The 16,135-nt window shown below is 43.6% G+C and overlaps 1 protein-coding gene across 7 annotated transcripts in view; it reads right to left on the bottom strand.

Annotated features, from left to right (window-relative positions):
* Window positions 1-16,135, bottom strand: part of LOC133474596 (TNF receptor-associated factor 2-like) — a 42,388-nt gene that overhangs the window by 11,564 nt on the left and 14,689 nt on the right. For 3 of the 7 annotated variants that reach the window (XM_061766383.1, XM_061766384.1, XM_061766389.1), the window contains 6 exons: window positions 14,759-14,920; window positions 12,597-12,671; window positions 12,359-12,433; window positions 5,481-5,942; window positions 3,221-3,398; window positions 2,977-3,125 (listed from right to left, as the gene is read on the bottom strand). In XM_061766383.1, coding sequence (XP_061622367.1) covers window positions 2,977-3,125; window positions 3,221-3,398; window positions 5,481-5,942; window positions 12,359-12,433; window positions 12,597-12,671; window positions 14,759-14,920 — 1,101 coding nt within the window. The remainder of the gene's footprint in view (window positions 1-2,976; window positions 3,126-3,220; window positions 3,399-5,480; window positions 5,943-12,358; window positions 12,434-12,596; window positions 12,672-14,758; window positions 14,921-16,135) is intronic. The other 4 variants (XM_061766385.1, XM_061766387.1, XM_061766386.1 and 1 more) reach the window with 4 other exon arrangements.

Raw genomic sequence — 16,135 nt, 5'->3', positions numbered from 1 at the left:
GCCAATAAGTTCACGTTTTCGTCATAAAATTTTTTTAAACGGTTGCAACTAATGTATTTAGTTGTAATTTAATTTATTGCATATTTTGAAAGCAAGCGGCACAGTGGACGACTGGTTAGCACATCTGCCTCACAGTTCTGAGGACCAGGGTTCAAATCCCGGCCCCGCCTGTGTGGAGCTTGCATGTTCTCCCCGTGCCTGCATGGGTTTTCTCCGGGCACTCCGGTTTCCTCCCACATCCCCAAAACATGCATGGTAGGTTGATTGAAGACTCTAAATTGCCCTTAGATGTGAATGTGTGCGCGAATGTTGTTTGTTTCCTGTGCCCTGCGATTGGCTGGCGACTGATTTAGGGTGTATTCCACCTCTCGCCTGAAGATAGCTGGGATAGGCTCCAGCACGCCCGCGGCGCGTGTGAGGATAAAGCGGTACAGAAAATGGATGGGTGGATGGATGGATTTTGAAAGCAGCTACTCTTACTTAAATTCTAGTTGTGTCCCTTGTATTCAGTCAAACAACCTTATGCATGTTTTAATTATTTTTCTAGTCAATTCTTTTTTTCATCTTTTTGATGATTGCTTCATTTTAACCAAACATGGAACACATTTAATAATGTACCAAATAGTCTATATTTTGTTTAAAAATAAAATAGATTGTATACTCAATGAAAAAAAAGTGTTTTATTTACCTAAATTTTTCAAAATAATACATTTTAGAGCTGTCATTGCAATACGGTCAGCCCAAGGTTATCGTACTGTCACAATCTGGTACCGGTCGATGCCTATAGTTACCCCACCATCCCTTCTGGCCATCGGTCCACTGTCAGCCCCCCCGCCCCGTCTATGGAACTCACGACCACTGGCCCTCCGAAAGACAGACTAATTAACCCTCTTCTAATCCACACTCAAGACACACCTATTCCGGACTGCGTATTCACCTTAACATTTCCCTTATCATTTGCCACTTTAAGTAATGTTTTATATTCTGTTATGTTTTATTGTATTGTTTGACTTCTTTTACCTGTTTGTATGGTCACCTAGAGTGCCCTGAAAACCGGCTAATAATAAAATTATTATCACTACTACCTGTAACATGATTCTTATTAATATGAAAAAATAAACAGCATCTTACAAAACTGAATACTTGAACTGTTTGATCAAAAGTACAGGGAAGCTAAAACAGCTGCCACACTTTAAGGTGTTTGATGGGTTTGAGGTCAAGTTCGTCGCTAAACTCACCCAAACATATCTTTGTATCTTTGCACACACACGTTATGTTGGCACTAAATAGTTTTCCCCAAAAGTTGAGAGCACTGTTTAGAATTCTAAGTGGTACAGGCAAACTTTGTGTGATCAGTCAAGCTCAATCAAGCGTGTACATTCTAGATTTTTGAAATTGAAACTATGAATTACAACCCCAATTCCAATGAAGTTGGGACGTTAAACATGAATAAAAACAGAATACAATGATTTGCAAATCATGTTCAACCTATATTTAATTGAACACACTACAAAGACAAGATATTTAATGTTTGAACTGATAAACTTTATTGTTTATAGCAAATAATCATTAACTTAGAATTTTATGGCTGCAACACGTTCCAAAAAAGCTGGGACAGGGTCATGTTTACCACTGTGTTACATCACCTTTTCTTTTAACAAAATTCAAGAAACATTTGGGAACTGAGGACACTAATTGTTGAAGCTTTACCAGTCCGGGGTCTGCGTTGTCGTATTTTACGCTTCATAATGCGCCACGCATTTTCAATGGGAGACAGGTCTGGACTACTTTGAAGCCACGCTGTTGTCACACGTCCAGAATGTGGTTTGGCATTGTCTTGCTGAAATAAGCAGGGGCGTCCATGAAGAAGACGTTGCTTATGATGGCAGTATATGTTTCTCCAAAACCTGTATGTACCTTTCAGCATTAATGGTCCCTTCACAGATGTGTAAGTTACCCATGCCATTGGCACTAACACAGCCCCATACCATCACAGATGCTGGCTTTTGAACTTTATGTCCATAACAGTCCAGATTGTTCTTTTCCTCTTTGGCCCGGAGGACACGACGTCCGCAACTTCCAAAAGCAATATGAAATGTGGACTCGTCGGACCACAGAACACTTTTCCACTTTGCATCAGTCCATCTTAGATGAGCTCGGGCCCAGAGAAGCCGGCTGCGTTTCTGGGTGTTGTTGATAAATGCCTTTTGCTTTGCATAGTAGAGTTTCAAGTTGCACTTACGGATGTAGCGCCGAACTGTATTTACTGACATTGGTTTTCGGAAGTGTTCCTGAGCCCATGTGGTGATATCCTTACACATTGATGTCGGTTTTTGATGCGGTGCCGCCTGAAGGATCGAAGGTCACAGGCATTCAATGTTGGTTTTCGGCCTTGCCGCTTACATGCAGTGATTTCTCCAGATTCTCTGAACCTTTTGATGATATTATGGACCATAGATGATGAAATACCTAAATTCCTTGCAATTGTACGTTGAGGAACATTGTCCGTAAACTGTTCGACTATTTTCTCACGCACTTGTTCACGAAGAGGTGAACCTCGCCCCATCTTTGATTGTGAATGACTGAGCAATTCAGGGGAGCTCTTTTTATACCCAATCATGGCACCCCCCTGTTCCCAATTAGCCTGTTCACCTCTGGGATGTTCAAAACAGGTGTTTGATGAGCATTCTTCAACTTTCTCACTCTTTTTTGCCACCTGTCCCAGCTTTTTTGGAACATGTTGCAGCCATAAAATTCTAAGTTAATGATTATTTGCTAAAAACAATAAAGTTTATCAGTTTGAACATTAAATATCTTGTCTTTGTAGTGTATTAAATTAAATATAGGTTGAACATGTTTTGCAAATTATTGTATTCTGTTTTTATTTATGTTTAACACAATGTCCCAACTTCATTGGAATTGGGGTTGTATAAACGTGTCATGACATTATATTTTCATCTTGTCGATGAGCATTACCTTCTGATTAAAAGGCCACTTAAGTAGGGCGTCGCTGTGTCCTCTCATCACCACAAAGAACAGAGATAAGTGGGTGCCCCTTCCTGTCCCGTCTCCATTTAGGTAGATTCGCAAGCACATTTTGTAGCCATATTTACTCGTATAAAAGGCTAGAAAAGATGAGAATGTATGTTATTGTAATGCAAGAAAGAGCAGACTCATCATTGTCTGTCTAATCATCCAAATTTCGTCATCAGATAATTACCAGGAGAGAACATAGCAGGAGCTCGGCCAGCGACGGCATCCTGCCTCTTCTTTGTAAAATCGGAGATCTTCCACACAAAGATCCCATCATAAGTGGCTGCTGACATCTCCCTCATCTTGCCCTCCATCTCAACGATGGACAAGTCCCGCAGACTCACTGTTCTCTCCAGCTGACGAACCTTCAACACACACATATAAGCTTTCAAAAGAAAATACAATTTAGTGGCAAAAACTGATTAACTGTTCGCCTGTCTTTTGCTTTTTAGGAGAAAAAGTATATAAGGGTTAAATCTCAGCTCTGCTCTGCTTGTGTTGTTTGCATGTTCTTCTTGTGCCTGCATAGCTTTTCCCTGGGTACTTCAGCTTTCTCCCATATGCAAAACACATACATTTTAGGTGAAGACTTTAAATTTCCCATAGCTGTGAATGTGGGTGCGAATGGCCGTTTGTCGATATGTGCACTGCGATTGCCTGACGACCAGTCCAAGGTAAATCTAGGCTCTCACCCAGTCGGCTCGGAAAGGCTTCTTTATACTCATGCGGGCGGCGACCGCACTGACAGCTATCCCGCGCGCAGTTTGTCTTTATACTTGAGCGGAACCCACTCGTGCAGTTTTTAAAATGTACTGCAGTTCACCTCCAAGTCGGGGGTGTCGTTACGGCTGGTATTGGCTAGGACACCACAGGGTGGAGTTTCCTCTGCATTTTTTGGCCATTTCCGTTTTTCCTTTCCTTTCCGTAACAAGGAACAAAGCAACAACAATGGCGACCGTGGAACACTGTCTGCTAGAACAAATGGACCTAGATGACCAGATGATACGTTAAATTATGCTGCAAAATCGATCATGATGGCGGCGGCGTAGATGGTATGTAGAACCAAGGGGCACGCTGAGTACGTCATCACAGCATGTGACTAAAACGGACCAATCAAGAGAGATGATCTCCGCGGCATTCTACGTGCAGCAACAATTTTTGCCGTGTGCGCGACAAGTGACACATAAGGGACGTGCGGGCCAATGCGTCGGTCACGTGATGGAATGCGGGCGTTGTCGGCCGCACAAGCGCGGGAGTATAAAGAGGCCTTAAAGTGGACACGTGCTAAAGAAAATGGAAGGATGGATATGATATTTTGTGCGCGTGGTTCTAATGTTGTGGCTGATCTGTGCATTAGACTGTGTACCGTATATATACTGTACAGTACTGTCTACATACAGTGGGAGGAAAAAGTTTGTGAACCATTTCTTACATTTCTGCATAAATTGGTCATAAAATGTAGTCTCCTCTTCATCTAAATCACAAGAACAAAGAGTCTGCTCAAACCAATACCACACAAACTATTCCGTTTTCTCATTTTTATAGAGCATAACGTAAACATTCCCAGGACTGGGAGGAAAAACTAAATAAACCCTTGGATTTACTACTTCACCCTCCTTTGGCAGCAATAAGCTCAACTAAACGTTTCCTGTAGTTCCAGATCAGACATGCACAACAATCAGAGTGAATTTTGGACCATTCGTGTTGCAGTACAGCAATTCAGATATTCAGTATCCTGAATAACCACTGTGTACACTGCTTGTGGTGTATGGTTGTTGTTGCTTCATATTTGGAATATTAAATCATCTTTAAGCTTGTCCAGGTCATCAAGATATTATTTAACTCTTTAACTCTAAAAAGACACTGCATACAGCAAAATGCAAAAAGACACTTTTGCATTTCAAAATGAACCCAGCTATGTGGGACATCGCCGCAACTGAATGCGGTTTCACCCAGGACATAACATCCTGCGCAATCAGATAACTTCATGCTAAATATTATAGTTATATATAAAATACTTGTTGGACAACAGGCAGGCGAAGTGAATGTGGGTGTTAAACGGCACACTTTGAGTTGTAGAATACCTTGACAAAAAGGTGTGCTTTGCCTCTATTACAGTTCTGAAACTATCTCTGAAGGATGAAAATTGCCAGGTAGACATTCCTTTTTATTCCGTGTCATGCTGTTTATACAGTACAGCAACATTGAAAAAAACATTGGAAAATGCCTGCTTTAACAGGCACTTTCATAATTACGTCCTATAAAGAATATAATATCAATATGCCCTGCGATTGGCTGGCAACCAGTTCAGGGTGCACCCCGCCTCTCGCCCAAAGATAGCTGGGATAGCCTCCAGCACGTCCGCGACCCTAGTGAGGATAAGCGGTACAGAAAATGGATGGATATCAATATCCTGACTGATATAAACACATTCCCAACTTTGTCACCTTGTTATTAAGGATCTCAATTTTGTCCTGGTCCAGTCTGTGTTGCCGGTTGTAGGCTTCCATGGTTGTGCAGGAGCACTCCATCTCTCGGTTGAGGACGCAAACAATGTCCTCGAACGTATTCACTTTAAGCTCCAGCTCTTGGCATCGTCGGCTCAGCTCGACTACCTTGGTCTTTTCATTTTGGACCTGCAGTTCCAGGGCAGCTCCCACAGTGCTGGGCAGTGGCGTGAAGGAACCCTGCATGGAAGCTGCAGCGCCACCTCCACCAAGGTGGCTCATCTTGAGTTCTAAGTCTCTGAGAGACTGGTGGAGCTCCTGCAGCTTGTGGCCCGCTACCTCCAGGCTCTGAGGCTGTAGGCTCTCCAGGCTCACCTTGATGCCCATGATAAAATGCAGAAGCAGGTTGAGGTGTTCGTACGAACATTGACGCTCATGGTCATGGATCTTCTCCTTTTCCACCTGGATGTTTGAGAAGAAAATAGAATGTATTACGAACAAAATAGTTCAAATAGAAAACAACAGGGGTCACCAACTTTTTGAAACTGAGAGCTACTTCTTGGGTACGGATTCATGCGAAAGGCTACATTTGATATACTATTCTGAAATACCAAATTGGCTCAAATTACCTTGAATTATGTAATTATTAATAATAAATAATATTAATCTATTTGAAGAAACTGATCATGTCCATGATTTGTCACAATAATTATCAACAATGAGTTAACATGGGGCGGCACACAGTTCTGAGGACCGGGGTTCAAATCCCGGCCCCGCCTGTGTGGAGTTTGCACGTTCTCCCCGTGCCTGCGTGGGATTTCTCCGGGCACTCCGGTTTCCTCCCACATCCCAAAAACATGCATGGTAGGTTAATTGGAGACTCTGAATTGCCCGTAGGTGTGAATGTGAGTCCGAATGGTTGTTTGTTTAAATGTTCCCTGCGATTGGCTGGCAACCAGTTCAGGGTGTACCTCGCCTCCTGCCCGAAGTTGGCTGGGATAGGCTCCAGCACTCCGGCGACCCTTGTGAGGATAAGCGGCTCGGAAGATGGATGGATGGAGTTAACATGGTAGGAAACAGGTAAATATCAATATGCAACACTTTATTTCTATAAATCTGTGTGTTTACATTTTCAAATAATCATGTCTACAACATCCATTGGAAATGACAATGTCCCATTATTGGTGAGCTATTTTCAGAACTGGCCCGAGGGCTAATCTTGTGGTCCTTAAGAGCTCCTTGGTGCTCATGGGCACCATGTTGGTGACCCCTAGAATACACAACCCCAGAAAAATTATGTACAATATGTAAGCAAAAAAAACAGACAAACAAAAAACAAATTATAACAAATTATAAATATCTGCGATTGGCTGGCGACCAGTTTAGGGTGTACCCCGCCTCCCGCCCGGAGATAGCTGGGATAGGCTCCAGCAGCCCGCGACCCTAGTGAGGATAAGAGGTTAAGAAACTGGCTGGATGGATATATATATAAAACACTAGCACCAAGCACACAGTGAATAAATAATTGAGCATAAACATACAGTATACTTTTGATACTAAGTATTTACCATATTCAACCATCCGTTTTCTGAACCGCTTACCCTCACTAGGGTCGCAGGCATGCTGGAGCCTAACCCGGCTATCTTCAGCCGAGAGGCGGGGTACACCCTGAACTGGTCGCCAGCCAATACAGGGCACATACAAACAAACAATCATTCGCACTCACATTCACACCTAAGGAAAATTTAGTCTTCAATCAACCGACCACGCATGTTTTTGGGATGTGGGAGGAAACCGGAGTACCTGGAGAAAATACACGCAGTCAGGGGGAAAACATGCAAACTCCATAGAGGCGGGGCCGGGACTTGAACCCCCGGTCCTCAGAACTGTGATATGCAGGGATAGTCACGACTGAGTGCAACTTGTGATCGAAGGGCCAATGGCTCAATTCCTTCAACAAATTCAGGGATATGTGCGGCTGATGTGTCCCTTAGATTCAAACTCCTCCGCTTTGCTTACTGGGAGCAGCGAAGCCACTCACAGTTACACTGTACTACTACTGTAATGTGCTAACAATAGTCACTGGGGTTATGGGGCGGGCAATTGTCATGAAAGGCACGAAAATGTGAATTAATATACATTTTAATAAGAGTCTATCTATTCGGTTCTTTGTTGTTCAATAATAGGCTTCTACCACGTGCAGACAGTATATTTCACTTTTTCAGTTTTGTCTGCTCTAATTGGAATGTTAACTATTACTATTGTATTCATTAGGGTGCTGTGTCAACAATCCAGTATTTGCATAAACTACTACCAGGTCAAAGCACTTCCGCCTCACTCGTGTGAAAGGGGAGGAGGACCGTTTAAAAGCACCCATAGGAACTTTAAACACCTTCAAAGTCTTTTTTTAAACACAAGATGTAACCAGAGAGCCACCAAAGATGACAACAGATGGTGTTTGGGCTTATTTCATGTTTACATGTATGATATCGTATTTGTATATACAACCCCAATTCCAATGAAGTTGGGACGTTGTGTTAAACAAATAAAAATGGAATACAATGATTTGCAAATCTATCTATATTTAATTGAATACACTACAAAGACAACAAATTTAATGTTCAAACTGATAAACCTTATTGTTTTTAGCAAATAATCATTAACTTGGACTTTTATGGCTGCAACACATTCCAAAGAAGCTGGGACAGGTGGCAAAAAAGACTGACAAAGTTGAAGAATGCTCATCAAACACCTGTTTGGAACATCCCACAGGTGAGCAGGCTAATTGGGAACAGGTGGGTGCCATGATTGGGTATAAAAGTAGCTTCCCTGAATTGCTAAGTCATTCGCAAGCAAAGATGGGGTGAGATTCACCTCTATGTGAACAAGTGCGTGAGAAAATAGTCGAACAGTTTAAGGACAATGTTCCTCAACGTACAATTGCAAGGAATATAGGGATTTCATCATCTACGGGCCATAATATCATCAAAAGGTTCAGAGATTCTGGAGAAATCACTGCATGTAAGTGGCAAGGCCGAAAACCAACATTGAATGCCCGTGACCTTGGATCCCTCAGGCGGCGCTGCATCAAAAACCGACATCAATGTGTAAAGGATAGCACCACATTGGCTCAGGAACACTTCAGAAAACCAATGTCAGTAAATACAGTTCGGCACTACATCCGTGAGTGCAACTTGAAACTCTACTATGCAAAGCAAAAGGCATTTATCAACAACACCCAGAAACGCTGCCGGCTTGTCTGGGCTCGAGTTCATCCAAGATGGACTGATGCAAAGTGGAAAAGTGTTCTGTGGTCCGACGAGTCCACATTTCAAATTGTTTCCCTGCTTATTTCATTAAGACAATGCCAAACCACATTCTGCACGTGTGACAACAGCGTGGCTTCAAAGTAAAAGAGTGCGGGTACTAGACTGGCCTGGCTGCAGTCCAGACCTGACTCCCATTGAAAATGAGTGGCGCATTATGAACCGTAAAATACAACAACGGAGATCCCGGACTGTTGAACAGCTGAAGCTGTACATCAAGCAACAATGGGAAAGAATTCCACCTACAAAGCTTCAACAATTAGTGTCCTCAGTTCCGAAACGTTTATTGAATGTTGTTAAAAGAAAAGGTGATGTAACATAGTGGTAAACATGACACTGTACCAGCTTTTTTGGAACGTATTGCAGCCATAAAATTCTAAGTTAATGATTATTTGCTAAAAACAAAGTTTATCAGTTGGAAAAATCTTGTTTTTGTAGTGTATTCAATTAAATATAGGTTGAACATGATTTGCAAATCATTGTATTCTGTTTTTATTTATGTGTAACACAACCTCCCAACTTCATTGGAATTGGGGTAGTATAAATAAATGATATACATGTATTTAACTTTTGCCTGAAGTCAGCTATTCCGTGTTCCGCATTGGTCACGTGATGTTCCGCATGTAGTGGATTGGTTTGGTATTAATGATTGGCTTGCGATACCCTAGCTTGTCTTTGAAGTACAGTACTTTCTGTAGTTTAGTGTCACAACTCTTGTGCTTCCACATGATCAGTCTTTTCAGAGTAGTAGTAAAAATTCAAAAATGAATACTTTGTATATTGGCAGCAATCTGTAATAACTGTCGTACAATAACTGTTGGTCCTGTCCCTGAGCCGTCACCTTATCATGGTGGAGGGGGTTGTGTGTCTCAATGATTCTAGGCGCTAGGTTGTCTGGGTATGGCAGAGTCACCCATGGCAAACAGGTCCTAGGTGAGGGACCAGACAAAGCATGACTCAAAGATCCCCTATGATGATTACGAACATTAGAAGACTTTTATTCATCACCCGGACACGGGTTACCGGTACCCCCTTCTGGAGCCAGGTCTCGAGGTGGGGTTCAGAGTACCCAGCCATTTTGAAGTCCCTGGAGGAGGTATTAGAGAGCGTTCCCATTGGGGACTGCCTCGTTTTTCTGGGGCGCTTCAATGCTCATGTGGGCAATGACAGTGAGACCTGGAAGGGCGTGATTGGGAAGAACGGCCCACCGATCAGAACCTGAGCGGTGTTCTGTTATTGGACTTCTGTGCTCATCACAGATTGTCTAGAACAAACACCATGTTCAGACATAAGTGTGTCCATATGTGCACTTGGAACCTGGATACTCAAGGCCACGGTTCAATGACTGACTTTGTTGTTGTGTCATCAGACCTGCGGCTGCATGTCTTGGACACTCGGGTGTAGAGAGGGGCAGAGCTGTCAACCTATCACCACCTGATGGTGAGTTGGCTCCGATGGTGGGGGAAGATGCCGGTCCGAACTAGCAGTCCTAAACGTATTGTGAGGGTCTGCTGGGAACATCTGGCAGAGTGACCTGTTAGAAGGAGTTTCAACTCCCACCGCCGGCAGAACTTTGCCCACGTGCAAGCGGAGGCGGGGGACATTGACATTGACCATGTTCCGCGCCCCATTGTTGAGGCGGCCAACATGAGTTGTGGCCGTAATGTGCTCAGTGCCTGCCATGGCGGAAATCCCGTAACCTGTTGCTGGACACCATCAGTAAGGGATGCCGTCAACCTGAAGAAATAGTCCTTGCGGGCCTTTTTGGCCTGTGGGAATCCGGAGGAAGCTGATGGGTACTGGCAGGTCAAGTGGAAAATGGCTTTAGTGGTCACTCAGGTAAAAACTGAGACTTTTCGGTGAGGCCATGGAGAACGACTTCCAGATGGCTTCGAAGAAATTCTGGTCCACCGTCCTGCGTCTCAGGCATGGGGAAGCTGTGAAACATCAACACTGTGTATAGTGAGGATGAGGCGCTGCTGGCTTCGACTCGGGCCGTTGTGAGACGGTGAGCCGAATAGTTCGAAAACCTTCTCAATTCCACCATCACGCCTTCCTAGTTGGAAGCAGGCAGACCAGGGTGGTGGTCCCTTTTTTTAAGAAGGGGGATTCGAGGGTGTGTTCTAACTATAGTGGGATCACACGCCGCAGCCTCCCTGGTAAAATCTATTGGGGGTGTTGGAGAGGAGAGTATGTCTGGAGGTCGAATGTCAGATTAAGGAGGAGCAGTGCGTTTTTTGTCCAGCTCTACATCCTCACCGGGGTTCTTGAGGGTGCATGGGAATTTGCCAAACCAGTCTATACATGTGCTTTGTGGACTTGAAGAAGGCATTCTACCGTGTCCCTTGGGAAATCCTGTGGAGGGTACTCAATGATTATGTTATTCCAGACCCCCTAATACGGGCTGTTCGATCCCTGTATGACCGGTGTCAGAGTTAGGTCCGCATTGCCGGCAGTAAGTTGGATTCCTTTCCAGTGAGAGTTTAACTGCACCAAGGCTGCCCTTTGTCACCGATTCTGTTCAAAACTTTTATGGACAGAATTTGTAGGTACAGTCAAGGCATTTAACGGGGTCCGGTTTAGTGACCTCAGTATTATATCTCTGTTTTTTGCAGATGATGTGGTTCTGATGGCTTCATCAAACCGCGATCTCTAACTCTCGCTGGAGCGATTCGCAGCTGAGTGTGAAAGCGGTTGGGATGAGAATCAGCACCTCCAAATCTGAGACCATTGTATTCAGTCGGAAAAGGGTGGAGTGCCCTCTCCAGGTCGGGAATGAGTTCCTGCCCCAAGTGGAAGAGTTCAATTATCCTGGGGTCTTGTTCACAAGTGAAGGAAGAATGGAGCATGAGATTGACAGCTGGAATGGTGCTGCAGTGATGCAGACTTGTATCAGTTTGTTGTGGTGAAGAAGGAGCTTAGCCGAAAGGCGAAGCTCTTGAATTACCAGTCGGTCTACGTTCCTACCCTCAACTATGGTCAAAAGCTGTGGGTCGTGACCGAAAGAACAAGATTGTGAATATAAGCAGCCAAAATGAGTTTCCTCCACAGGGTGTCCGGGTACTCCCTTAGAGATAGGGTGAGAAGCTTGGTCATTTGGGAAGGGCTCAGAGTCGAGCAGCAGGCATGCCAGATTAGGTGGCTGAGCATCTTATTAGGTTGCCTCCTGGACGCTTCCCTGGTGAGGTGTTCCGGGCACGTCCTACCAGGAGGAGGCCCACGTCACGACCCAGGACACGCTGGAAAGACAATGTCTTCAAGCTGGCCTGGGAACGCCTCTGCATCCCCTCCAGAGGAGCTGGACAAAGTGACTGGGGAGAGGGAAGTCTGGGCTTCTCTGCTTAAACTGCTGCCCCCGCGACCAAACCTCGGCAAAGCGGAAGAGAATGAATGCGTAATAACTGTTGGTTTCCAATCATCACAGAAGTTATGGTCGTGCCACAAGTGTGTTAATATGATGTTTTATTAATTAGTTAAGATGAAAAAGGATTCAGCAGTTATTACGTTAGCTAGTGTCACACACAGCAAATTATAATGAAAATGTCTACTTACAGATGTATCGCAGCCAACAACATGAAATCTGCATGGTGCTTTAAATTTACTGCAGAACTTAATATGGTCCACATACTGCAAAACAAAACAAAATTAAAGAAGCTAATGATCTACAGATTATTTCGTCGAGTTAGATCCCCAGCTAAATGAGCGCAAATGAGAAGGGAATTGTGAATTAAAAAAATAAAACAAAAACAAATAAACAAAAAATATCACTTTAGGACCATATTTAAGATACCTTTTCTCTGGGTATCTTTTTTTTTGCACAACCGTCACAGATCATTGGATACTTCGGGCAAATTTCATCATGGGCCTAGAAAACAAATTGCAAAAGAACCATTAAATCAGAAGCAGAATAGTATCCTAATTGCATTATAACTGTAATTTTATTAATTGTAGTACTAATACAGATTAAAAAAATACTGAAGTTGCAAGTTGAAACAATACATTTTGTGAAGAATACGAATACTGTGTTGTTACCTTGAAGTTTGAATGCCCTTAAGGTTTTGTAGTTTGATCAAAATTTTGATTTGAACCATCATCATTCCTGAAATCAGCGCATCATGTGAGCCATCACTATACCTCATTAGACTTGGGTTGTGTGAACTACTGTTGCACCAATAACATTTCGGTATCTTAAATAAAGAGAACAACGGGTGCCCCTCAGGAGAACTTGTATCAGACAGGATCAACTCTTCAATCAACTCGCTTGGCCGAACTCCATCCAGCCATCCATTTTCTGTACCGCTTATCCTCACTCAGGTCACGGGCGTGCTGGAGCCTATACCAGCTGACTCTGGATGAGAGGCGGTGTACACCCTGGACTGGTCCCCAGCCAATCACAGGACACATATAAACAGACAACCAATCACACCCACATTCACACTTACGGAAAATTTAGAATCGTCAATTAACCTACCATGCATGTTTTTGGAATGTGGGAGGAAAACGGAGTACCCGGAGAACACCCACGCAGGCATGGGGAGAACATGCCTTCAACGTCATCCCAGCAGGTGTAAGTTTAGACCAACTTTCAGAGCTCTATTTTCGTGACGACCGCAAATCCAGCGCTTCGCTGAAGGAGGCGAGCAAGGCTGCTTTTGGTCATTTCGTGGACCGCTGTACCCCCAGCACTTTCAAAACGAGACATCAGCGCTGGCCGTGTTCACAGCCACCTTCAAACCTGTCCAATAAAAGTGGGTTCTTTCATACCCTTTAAAAGGTGCGCAAATAGTGTTGCATGGAGATGTCTCTATATGTGGAAGAGGACTCAGCCATCAGTACATGATTGGAGCATTGAATGTTAGCGGAACAGCCTTATTAAATACTGAATGAGCTGTGAAAACCGCTGGCCACCTAAATACGTCCGCTGATCTCATTGATCAATATCCCTCCACGGATCTCATTTGTCTGTATCCCCCCCCCCGAACATTCGTTTCCAGCGCGACCTCTACCCCCAAAACCCATAGCAGTATGTGGGATGATTTAAAAAACATCATAATGATGATGATCATGCGTTCAATTAATTGATTTCTACAATGATGAATAGGGTTGGATGCGCACTGTTGAAATACATTTGTCAGCTCGCGTCTGTCTACCTGCAAGTATACCAATGAAATTTACCAATATCGCCTTAGATCCCCTGCACCAAATCTTAGACGTGATCCCAGTAGGCGTACGTTTAGACGGACTTTCTTACACCAAACTCTTCCTCCGTCAGGCGCGTCTACAAGGGCACACCCTCACTGCCCCGACACGCCCAGCTTGGCGCAGCGAGTCAAGGTGCACCATTTTTTGCGCTGAAGCACAGCTGCAGCGTCTACGGATATAGAGCCCTCAGTCACCAAATTGTCACATGCACCAGGTGGATGTCAAAGGACACATTCTTATTGCATCAGTACGCCGATCTTGGTGCAGGCTTGTTTGCCAAATTGACAAACACGGCAGCGAGCCTTGTGCTTGCACAAAAATCAAGAAACGCCACCACTTACGCTCTCTGGCCCACATTGTGCAGTCTACAAAAACAGAGCCCTGTGTTTTTGTTTTACCGCCTTATTTATCTTTTTGTAATACTTTTCTGAAAGGACAGCCCAGAGAGGAGAAGAAAACTTTCCCCTAGAAATTAACGTGAAGTAGGCGGAATCACATTCTGACAGTGTTCTGGCTCTGGCAGTGTCCAGGTAGTTTTGTCCAGCTTCACCAAGTGTTTCTGTGTCATGGCAGTTGAAAATTATTGCAAGTAGCCATTGCTACTATTGTTTTTTTTCTTTTTCTCCGATTTTCATAAGCTTGATAAGACTGCCTCTGGCAAAACCTGTATTGACCAACTATTTGTGAACGAAGGATGTTGATTTGGATACTTTGTGACAGGTGTTGTGGTAGAGTGGTAGAACATCTCACCTTGATGTTCTTTAAAATGAATGGTTCTTTACAGTATTTGCAGTTGAGTGTCCTCTCTGGACATTCTCGCTCATCGTGGCGTTCCTGTTCGTTGGCTCTCATCAACTCTTTGCAGGAAGGGCACAAGATGATGGCAAAGTCACAGTGGCCCTCATGACTAGCCTGCAGGGAATTAGCCACAATGTTTTGAAGTCAATCAACAGGCATTATTTGAAATGTTACAATTCCTGTTCAAGTTTTGACCTGCAGTCATATGATAAGAAGTGCAGGTAAAGAATAGCAAATATTTAAAAATATGATATGTTTGCTCCAACATCTTATCGCTGCTAGTACTTTTTTTTTCTACATGAACTTACATCCATCCATTTTCTATACTGTTTGTCAACAGAGTCGTGGGTTACTGCTGAAGCGTATCCGAGCTGACTTCAAGCGAGAGGCGGGATACACTATGGACAGGACTTTTGTATCATTCTTTTCTGAGGTGTTGTGTCACTGTCTAAAACAACTGGATGAACCAAAATATCCTTCAATTAAATGACAACAAAATTGGGGTAATTGTTTTTGGCAGTAGAGAAAAGAGCTTTCCTCTTATTAAATACCTGAAGTCACTCTCCACAAACCAAGTCCCAAACCTTGGAGTGCTGATAAGATTATGATCTGACATTCAGCAGTCACACCAAATCAATCACTAAAACAGCCTTGTGCCAGCTGAAGAACATATTCAGAGTGAAGGGTTGCATGTTCCAAGTTAATCTCAAGTATCTATCTTTTTTCTTCCGCTTATCCGAGGTCAGGTAATGGGGGCAGCAGCTTAAGAAGGGAAGCCCAGACTTTCTCTCAGAATCAGAATCATCTTTATTTGCCAAGTATGTCCAAAAAACACACAAGGAATTTGTCTCCGGTAGTTGGAGCCGCTCTAGTACGACAACAGAGAGTCAATTGACAGAGAATACTTTTGGGACAGAAAGACATTGACAAAAAAACAGTCACTGAGCAATAAAGGGTTGCTCGTTATCTGGTAATGCCGGTAAATATATATATATTTTTTGGACAATTGTGCAAAAAGATGCAGTCCTCTAGCACTTAGAGCAGTTTGAATGACTAATATTGTAATAGTCCGGCGCAATGACCATTGTGCAAAGGGCACCGAGACTTCAAGCGAGTAGTGCCTAGCTGGGACAAAAAAAATTGTTATTGTGCAAATGTTGCAGATACTCCTCAATCAGTGTGCAAATGGAGCAGATGCTACTCTGGCAGGAGTGGCCAGTATTGGTCAACAACAGATATGCAAATAGTGCAGCGTGGCGAGACAACTACAGTGAGTGCACTAGTAATGTATAATTGGCCCCACAGAAATGTGACAACAAACTCAAGTCA

Source organism: Phyllopteryx taeniolatus, chromosome 3, assembly GCF_024500385.1.
Source record: "Phyllopteryx taeniolatus isolate TA_2022b chromosome 3, UOR_Ptae_1.2, whole genome shotgun sequence".
Lineage (NCBI taxonomy): Eukaryota > Metazoa > Chordata > Actinopteri > Syngnathiformes > Syngnathidae > Phyllopteryx > Phyllopteryx taeniolatus.
Note: the sequence above shows the minus strand (reverse complement) of the source record. Positions and strands in the feature narration are given on the sequence as shown.